Genomic DNA, 9385 nt, shown 5'->3' on the forward strand with positions numbered 1-9385 from the left:
CGACCCCCCCCTCTCTCCCTTCCCCCCCTCTCTCTTTCTCTCCCTAAACAGATATACACATACACACAATATACAATACACATATGATATATGTATACCTATACACACAGACACACATTAAGATAAACTTAAGTAAAGGGGGATTAAATGGCCATTGACCTACCTTCTAAATGCGAGTTTCTATGATTATGTGATTCCTTTTGGCATTGTAAAAAGAATCCTGAAACTGATAGTTAGATATAAAGCAATTTTGAATAAAATCCTCTAATCATTCTACACAGAATGAACTTCATTCCAGTTTTTTGTTTCAGATTGTATCATCACAGAGGTAGATAATACAAGTATCACTGCCATTTTATAGATCAAAATGACTCAGACTTGCCTAATCATTCAACTAGCATCAGAGCTAGTATTTGTCTTTGAGTTCGACATTATTTCCATTGTACCACATTGTCTCTCTCCATTTTTATTGTTTCCAATTTATCTGCCTTCAACTCATTCATACAGCTTCCAAAATTTTCTTCCTAAGGCATGTTTCTGATCATGTTACTCTGCTCAAAATTCCTTACTAGCTCCCTATTGCCTTTAAGATAAAATACAAACTCCTCAGCCTGGCATTTAAAGCTGTCCGTGATTTAACTCAACTATTTTCCAACTTCCCACATGCTAAATTTCAGCTAAACTAAATTTCTAGCTTCTTCCCGAACCTAGCATTCTGTCTCACACCTTCACAAGTTTAAACAAGCCAACTCTTGTACCTTTTCATCATCTCCTTTTTGAATTCTTATCTTCTTTCAAGGCTCAGCTCAGGGGCTACCTCCTCTGTGAAGCCTTCCCTGATCTCCCCTGTTAATGTGTTATTTCTATCTTCTTTTTCTTATTCCTTTTTTTATTTATTTGGATATATATTGCACCCATTTTTGTAGTCTCCTTGGGGACAGAGATTGGGTTTTTCCTTATATTCAGTAGCACCTAAACAATGTTTTGCACATATATAAAATATTTACTGAACTAGATAAAGTTAAAAGATTTTCTGAGGAAAGTGAATATAAGCAAATCTTTCTCAATAAACATTAAAGCAAGTACATTTCCTAGGCAATGCAGAATTTTAAAATTGAGAACTAGAATACAGAAGATTTGTACTGTATATTCTAATACAGTTCTGTCAATTGACTCTAGGAAGATGCCTTAAGTTCCTGCCTCTCATACCCTCCATTCCCAATCTGTTGTTATAATTTTCTCATCTACTAAATGGGAACAATAATGACAAGGACTGCTAGGTAGAACAGTGCACAGAATGCTGAGTCTGAAGTCAAGAAGACTGATCTTACTGAATTCAAATCTGGCCTCAGACACTTACTAGCTTGTATGGCCCTAGGCAGATCACATAACGTTGTTTACCTCAATTTTCTCATCTATAAAATTATCTAGAGAAGGAAATGACAAACCCCTCCAGTATCTTTGCAAGAAAAAAACAAATGGAGTCATAAAGACTTGGACACAATTGAAAAAAGTACTGGACAACAACGATGACAATAATGACCTCAATAGGATGTCTATGAAAGTTCTTGGAAAGGATAGATACAAAGTGGTATAGTTATTTAATACTTATCAGGTACTTTCTCTGGGCCTCATTTTCCTCAATTATAAAAAAGGGAGGGTTGTACTAGATTCTTATTAAAAGTCCAATGATTTTAGAGTTTTATGATTCTACTCACATTACAAATCTTTTTTTTCTTTTATTTTCAAAGGTTCTGTGGCGATACAAAGGAAAGAAGCCAGCCACATTAGGTCCAAATACCAAAACCTATGACTGGATTCCCCAGAATGATCTTCTTGGTGAGCCTATAGACTAGAAATATTAAGAAATTTAAAAAATTATATAAAATTAAATCATATCTTCTTGGTTCTCTTCCATTTAAAAAGTACCATTTTAGAGAATTATCCATCTGTTATATAAACCTCTTCAATGTCAGTAACAGAGAATTTTTCTAGGTGAAGCATGGTGAAAATTCTCAGTCCCAAGAATATAAGTTGTTTATTTTATGAAATATTTCCAGTTAATAAAAGACCCTGAGAGAAGAGGCGATATGTAGTGGAAAGATCTGGAATCAGAGAGCTCTATCCTGCCTCTGACACTTAGTAGTTTTGTGTCTCTGGATTAGTGATTTACCACTATAAAGCCTTTAGCAATGCTATGAGACACTAAGTAATAAGGTTGTCTTCTGCTTTGGTTGGGAGGAATTCTTACACCTATGAAATCATAGGTCTTTGACATTGTGGACCAATTCACAAGTAATGCATTATCATAAGGGATTATGAAGAAATCTTGAATAACTTAAATCATACATTCATTCCTGACCAACTTTGTCAATGATACCTAAAAAGCCAAAGGCACTCTAAAGAACTGAATAAATTGATCAGGATGATGGAGGATTGCAAATTAAGTACAAGTAATTCTAAAACTCAGTTAGCTTTTTCCAGGTGTTTCCTTCCTCTAACTATCTGGGGGCGGGGGGTGGGGAGGAGGAAGGCCTCCCAAAAAGATTCTTGTCTGAAAGCAGATAACTTAGTTGATGATAATTACTGGCATTTTCTGAATTAATAAACCATCAGAAGGCTTTTTGCTAGCCTAAGTCTCTGCTACAGTAAGGCAGCATGCTAGATTTGGGGTTAATAGATCAGGGTTCTGATGTACCAGATTTTGACTTTGGTTAAATCATTTAAGCTCTTTGGGCTTTGTCTTCCTCATATGTAAAATGAAAGAGTTAGACTAAATGACTTCTGAGATCCCTTTCAGTTCTAAAGCTGTGATTCCATGGAGAAGTCAAAATGATAGAGCATTTTTGGTAGAGATAGGACCTGATTGTCCTTTTGACTTGCTTTTTAATGTTTGATAACTATAATTAAATAACTAGTTTCTGCTTTATTGCTCTGATAGCTTATGATTTTAAAAACATTCTGATAAGAGGAGCATAGGCTTAAAAAGATTGCCAATAGGATCCCTGAGGCACAAAAAAAGATTAAGAACCTCTGCAATGAAAAGTTCAGTTCCTCCCCAAAAAATTAAGGATTAAGGTTGTGGGTTCTTTCAACATTTGCAAACATCTCAAATGGAGGAAGAAAAAAAGTATGAGAGTTCCACAACAACAAAAAAAAAGAATCTCTGGTAAAGTCTCAACTTGGTTACTTAGGTTTTAGAGAACAATTAAGAATTGCACTGATTAAATTAAGAAGAATGGAAAGTGAGCTGCTTTTTGTGTTTTTGTTGTAATCAGAGAAATAGAGTAGAAAGAGTTTCCATAAAAATATAGTATCAGGCAAGTCTGTGAAAAGAAAGTATAATTGCTTGGCGACTCACCTGAAAAAGAGACTCTTTTTCTTCTCTAATTCTCTCTGTAAACATTCTTTAAACATTAATGAAATGTACAATGAAAGATTTTTTTGTGGTCCACCTTCAGTTCCTTTGCTTATAACTGCAGCCTAAGATCAACATATAGACACGATCCCAGATTCTTCCAAAAATATTAACGTTTCCAAGGGATTCCCCTTTTACACCAATTTATTGCATTAATATCAACCAATGCCTTAGACTCTCTGTTTCTAAAACCATCACGACTTACTTAAACTGATCCCTTTTCCTTCCGTTTCTATCCTAGGTCACCCCAAAACCAAGGCTTTTATCACTCATGGTGGAACCAATGGAATCTACGAAGCAATCTATCATGGAATTCCCATGGTAGGTGTGCCCATGTTTGCTGATCAGCCTGATAACATTGCTCACATGAAGGCCAAGGGAGCAGCTGTCGAGGTGAACTTTAATAAAATGACAACAGCAGACCTGCTTAATGCTTTGAAGACAGTCATCAATGACCCCTCGTGAGTATTAGAATTTACTGCTTTCTTACCACTAATAACCTCAAGTACCAGTACTGGGAATTGGAAGTCAAACAAATTTTAAAACCTGGTACCTAGGGGGCAGCTGGGTAGCTCAGTGGATTGAGAGCCAGGCCTAGAGACAGGAGGTCCTAGGTTCAAATCCGGCCTCAGACACTTCCCAGCTGTGTGACCCTGGGCAAGTCACTTGACCCCCATTGCCTACCCTTACCAATCTTCCACCTATAAAGTCAATACACAGAAGTTAAGGGTTTAAAAGAAAAAAAAGAAAAGAAAAGAAAAGAAAAGAAAAACCTGGTACCTACTACCTGCGCAACTTTGTGGCAAATCATTTAACTTCTTTGGATCTTAGTTCTTCACCTGTAAAGTGAGGAGGTTGGATTAAATGGCCTCTAAGATGGGGAAGGGAAGTGGCTCTAAATTTTTGATCCCAAAACCCTATCAATTAAATGTCACAGGCACTTTCTAAAGAATGTTTTCCCTTTTCTTTTTCTGCTTTTTCCTCTCTCTCTCTCTTTTTGAGACTGTCTCCCTATCTCTTACAGATTAGAAGAGCATCAAGCTCTCAAGGACCAACTTCATTGCTAATTAGCATGAAAGCTTTGACACAATCTATTTCCACCTTTGTCCAGTTCTTCCCTTCTTAAGTTAGCCCAGTGACCCTCTGTTTCCAGGGTCTTAAAACACATTGATGCTAGATTTAATGCATGCACCTGATTGACTTTTTAATCCTCCTGTAGCTCAGAATTCCCAAACTCAAATCATCTATACCAGAGGGGGCCAAAGGAAAGGAAATGCTCATCTCTCAGTCTGTTTCTAAGGCAACTCTTTCGAAGTTTCATTGTATTGTATCCTACTCATTGTATTCATCAGATTAGGAATAATGTCCCAATGCCCCGTAGAACATTTCAGGGCTGCATCTGGTCCACAGACCGTAGTTTGCCCATCACTGATCTATACCAGTCTATGCCTCTCCAGGAGCAGGGACTACAGGTGTTGTGCCCTGCTATCTCTGGCTTAAAAGCTTATTTTCAATGAAGTAATGACTTCCAAAAGGCAGCTATGGCATTTGGGCACCTACTTTCCTCTACAATATATTACTGAATTTCTCCATAAGATGCTTATAGAATGTTACATATTAATAAGTGTTTGGTGAATTGAATTAATGAAAATATTAAAAGGATAGAAATTTGTCAGAATCACCCTTTGGATCAAAGGTTCTTAAATGCAATAGATGCTTTAGTACTTCAATGAATGCATGATCTTATTCCTTCACAAGGATAACTGATAACATCAACAACTTCTCATCCTGCTATTCATATTTTTCCAAATCCACCATCACAGAAGATCCACTCAACACAATGGTGGAGTCCTACTAGGCTTGGTAACATTTTGTGGATACTAGAGTGGGGTTGGAGCTGTCCCTCTGTTGGGTGGCCCCCTTAACAGCCACAAATGTTCCCATATGATTAGAAAAGGAGGTTGGCCAGTTCTATGTCTGATATTTTTTCACAACTGATGCATGAAACAAGAACTCTAAAAAAACTTCATCAATAAATATTAAGAACCTATATTGTTTTCCAATATTTGATGGAGAAAAATTAAATTCTTTTAGAACTTCAGATACTAAATCATACGGCTCACAATTCTTCTCCCTTGTTTGTTTATAACAAAGGATAATCTAGGTGGCTGGAGTCAGACAGATTAGAAAGACATTCAGCTCCCCTGACCAACTGGAAATAGGACTGTCTGCTGAGTGACCCTCAAAAGTACATGAGATGCCCAAAAGACTATAAAACAATGCATAGCCTTTGATCCAGTAATACTAATACTAGGCCTATGTCCTGGAGAGATTTTTTTTAAAAAGGGCTTGTACTTGTTAAAAAATATTTATAGCTGCTTTTTTTTTTTTTGTGGTGGCCAAGAATTGGAAACTAATGGGATGTCCCTCAATTGGGGAATGGCTGAACAAATTGTGGCATATGATGGTGAGAGAATATTATTGTGCAGTAAGGAATGATGAATAATTTCAGAAAGCTGGAAAGACCTTCATGGACTGATACAGAGTGAAACAAGCAGAAGCAGGAAGACATTATACATAGTAACAGCAATATTGTGGAACGATCAAATGTGATAGACTTAGGTATTATCAGCAAGACAGTGATTCAAGACAATTGTGAGGGACTTATGACAGAGAATACTTTCCACCTTCAGAAAAAGAACTAAAAGATGAAAACATATGATTTTTCAATTGTTTATTTGGATTTGTTTTGGGTTTTGGTTTTATAATACTACAAAAATGAACAATATGGAAATATTTTGCATGATACATGTATATCCCATGTATATGTGATATACATGATATATGTCTATCCCATGTATGTATGATATACGTGATATATGTACATCACATGTATATCCCAGATTGAGTTGTCTAACAGCACTGGGAAGTGGAAGAAAAGAGAGGGAAAGAGATAAGTTCAATCGTATAACTTGAGAAAACTTGTGTGGAAATTTTTATTACATGTAATTGTTTTATATATATAATTTTAAAAAAAATTTAAATCACTCTTGATTAGAGAAATACTAATTTTTTAAAGTACATGTGATATTTAATTAACAGGATTATAAATTTAGCACACACTACCCCTCCCCTCACCCTAATGTTAGAAGCCATCTAATTCAACCCCCTTGTTTTATTACAGGTGAGGAATTAAGGTCCAGAGAAGTTAAATGATTTGCTGCAAGGTTGCACAGATAGTAGGTACTAGTAGAGTAAATTTCCTAAGAAAAACAAGTGATTTACTCTCTTCTGCTTTGTGTACGTGTTTCTGTTTCAGATACAAAGAAAATGCTATGAGATTATCAAGAATTCATCATGACCAACCTGTGAAACCCCTAGATCGAGCTGTCTTCTGGATCGAGTTTGTGATGCGTCACAAAGGTGCTAAGCACCTTCGACCTGCTGCCCATGACCTCACCTGGTACCAGTACCACTCCTTGGATGTGATTGGCTTCCTACTTGCCTGTGTGGCAACTGTTGTCTTTATAGTTGCTAAATCCTGCTTGTTTTGCTGCCGGAAATTTGGTAAAACAGGAAAGAAACAAAAGAGGGCATAATTTCCTTTGATACCTAAGGCTGGGGATGGGGGATAGAAGTGGTGAGGAAGGAGCCAGGAAGAACTCCATCTTAGTACTTAGTCTAGCTGCCTTGAGGTTTGAAATAAACTCCTTTTCCCAATTCACAATATTTATGTAACTCTTACTTTGTGCAAAGCATTGTATATAGGTCCTGAAGGAGATGCAAAGACAGATGAGTCAGTTTTTGTCCTCAAGTTTACAACCAATTTGGACATGAATATGACATGCATACAAATAATGAGTGGTAATTTTAATATGATAAGAGATGTCTCAAAAGAAGCAATTTAAGAGTTTCTCTTTTTCTTTCTAGTTTGTGATATCACAAAGACTTTTCCAGGTAGATTAGGAAAACTGTAGTACCAAAGTTAGTAGAAAACAATACAGGAGAAAAAACAAAATTCAAATTGGAATTTTTTTCTCAATCTTCAACTCGGTCTTGGTTGCCTGACTACTTTCTTTTGATCTCCTATCTGTCCCTTCCACATCCACAATTGTTATTTCACACCCTTGAATAATTTCTAAGAGTAATAATCCAAGCAACCTTTTAATCTTGATTTATAAGTGAAATTTGCCTCAAAAGGTTTGTGATCATAGCTCAGTGCTCTAGCACTGATAACTCAGACACCTGAGCTCTACTACTAACTTGGATGAGTGACCACAGGCTATGCATTTTGTTGCCAGGTTTCAGTTTCCTCATTTGTAAAATGAAAAAAGGAATGGAGGCAGTTTGACAACATAATTCCTCCCAGTTCTAAAACTGGAATTGGGACAAAGATTCAGGAGAAAGTAGTCCTGTTTGTGCTTCAAAAATAATCTAAAATGTCGCTATTTCTAGAGCTCATCCATTCAAAATGATTACCAATCAAATATTTCCAAGCTCATAGGATATTCTTACAATAATAAGTAGTGATAGTAGCACCTGTTAAGAAAGGATTTTCCCCACATTTCACCTTGACTTGTAAAGCCTAAATTTAGAACAAAATAAAATTGCTTCTATGCCTTTTAAGAACAAGAACCACAGAGAATGCTTTCATTTCTCAGGGAAAGAGATTTGTCTGCCATAACTTAATGGGGAAAGTATGGATGTTAGAGTAGGGGAAACTATAAAGGAATATAGGAGGAAAAGTTCACTAGTTCACTAGTAACTGGCTTAGTTAAAAACAGCAAATGCTTACATAATATTCAAGTTCATTTTTAAAAAGCATACTTACAATAAATAAATAAATGAAAAGCATACTTACAATTCATATGATCATGGCACTGCTAATGTTATTTCTTGAACTTGACTGAAAATAGCAATATGACCACAAATCCTTTGCATGCTGATTTTAGGTTAATATGCAGATAAACACTGTAAATTCGTTTCCCAAATATTTTTAAATTAAAAGAAATTGATTGTTATGGTGTGTATATTTTTTTAAGAGTATTTGTCTTTATTTGGGGGAGTTGGGAATCCTAAACTAGTTCACAAAATTGTTCACTAGTTTTATAAAACAAAAAAGTAACCAAATAAAAATCCTATTTGCATTTTTATTTTTAAAAAAATTATTTGTATTGATTAATTTTTCAGAATATAATCAAAGTAATCAACCCCTATGGAGCAGCACTGAATTTTTTTCTAGAAGTTTTCTAGAAATTAAGCCATTACTGTCCTATCTAAATAAGAGCATTAGCACTTACTACTCTGTAAACACTGTATCTTAAAAATAATAGTTTGCCAAAATCATAGTTTAATTTTTTGGTAGTGTTCATTGCTAAGTTAACGCTTCAGAATTTCCTTTTAATTTTGAAAAGGTTAAAGATGAACGTGTTCCAAGGCATTTTATCTTAGTGTCGATTTCTAAATATCATTAGGAAGACTTTATTTGTCCAGGAATTTTTTGAAGCTTAGAGGCTTAAAGTAGGTGGATTTTTTTTACATAATGCTACTTGGATTATATACCAACATGTGAATTATGTTAATTAAGCATTGTGTTTGTAGATATTGGAATTAAGTATGTATTGCTGCTATAATTCTTATCAGATTGTAACACATCTAACTCAAGAGTTTATGGGCTACAAATAATATTTTCAAAGGACAAGTGCCCTCTACTGGCTTCGTTAAAAACTGTAAATGCTTACATAACATTCAAGTTCATTTTTAAAAAGCATACTTACAATAAATAAATAAATGAAAAGCATACTTACAATTCATATGACCATGGAACTGCTAATGTTACTTCTTGAACTTGACTGAAAATAGCAATATGACCACAAATCCTTTCCATGCTGATTTTAGGTTAATATGCACATAAGCACTATAAATTCATTTTCCTAATATTTTTAAATTAAAAGAAATTGATTGTTA

General features: G+C 35.2%; 1 protein-coding gene across 12 annotated transcripts in view; it reads left to right on the forward strand.

The window, feature by feature from the left end:
* The window catches only part of LOC123251536 (UDP-glucuronosyltransferase 2B31-like), a 151147-nt gene extending 141762 nt beyond the window's left edge, over window positions 1-9385 (forward strand). For all 12 annotated transcript variants that reach the window (XM_044680817.1, XM_044680818.1, XM_044680821.1 and 9 more), the window contains 3 exons: window positions 1752-1839; window positions 3660-3879; window positions 6738-9385. In XM_044680817.1, the coding sequence (XP_044536752.1) occupies window positions 1752-1839; window positions 3660-3879; window positions 6738-7017 (588 nt within the window). In that variant the 3' untranslated portion in view covers window positions 7018-9385. The remainder of the gene's footprint in view (window positions 1-1751; window positions 1840-3659; window positions 3880-6737) is intronic.

This window comes from Gracilinanus agilis, chromosome 6, assembly GCF_016433145.1.
Source record: "Gracilinanus agilis isolate LMUSP501 chromosome 6, AgileGrace, whole genome shotgun sequence".
Lineage (NCBI taxonomy): Eukaryota > Metazoa > Chordata > Mammalia > Didelphimorphia > Didelphidae > Gracilinanus > Gracilinanus agilis.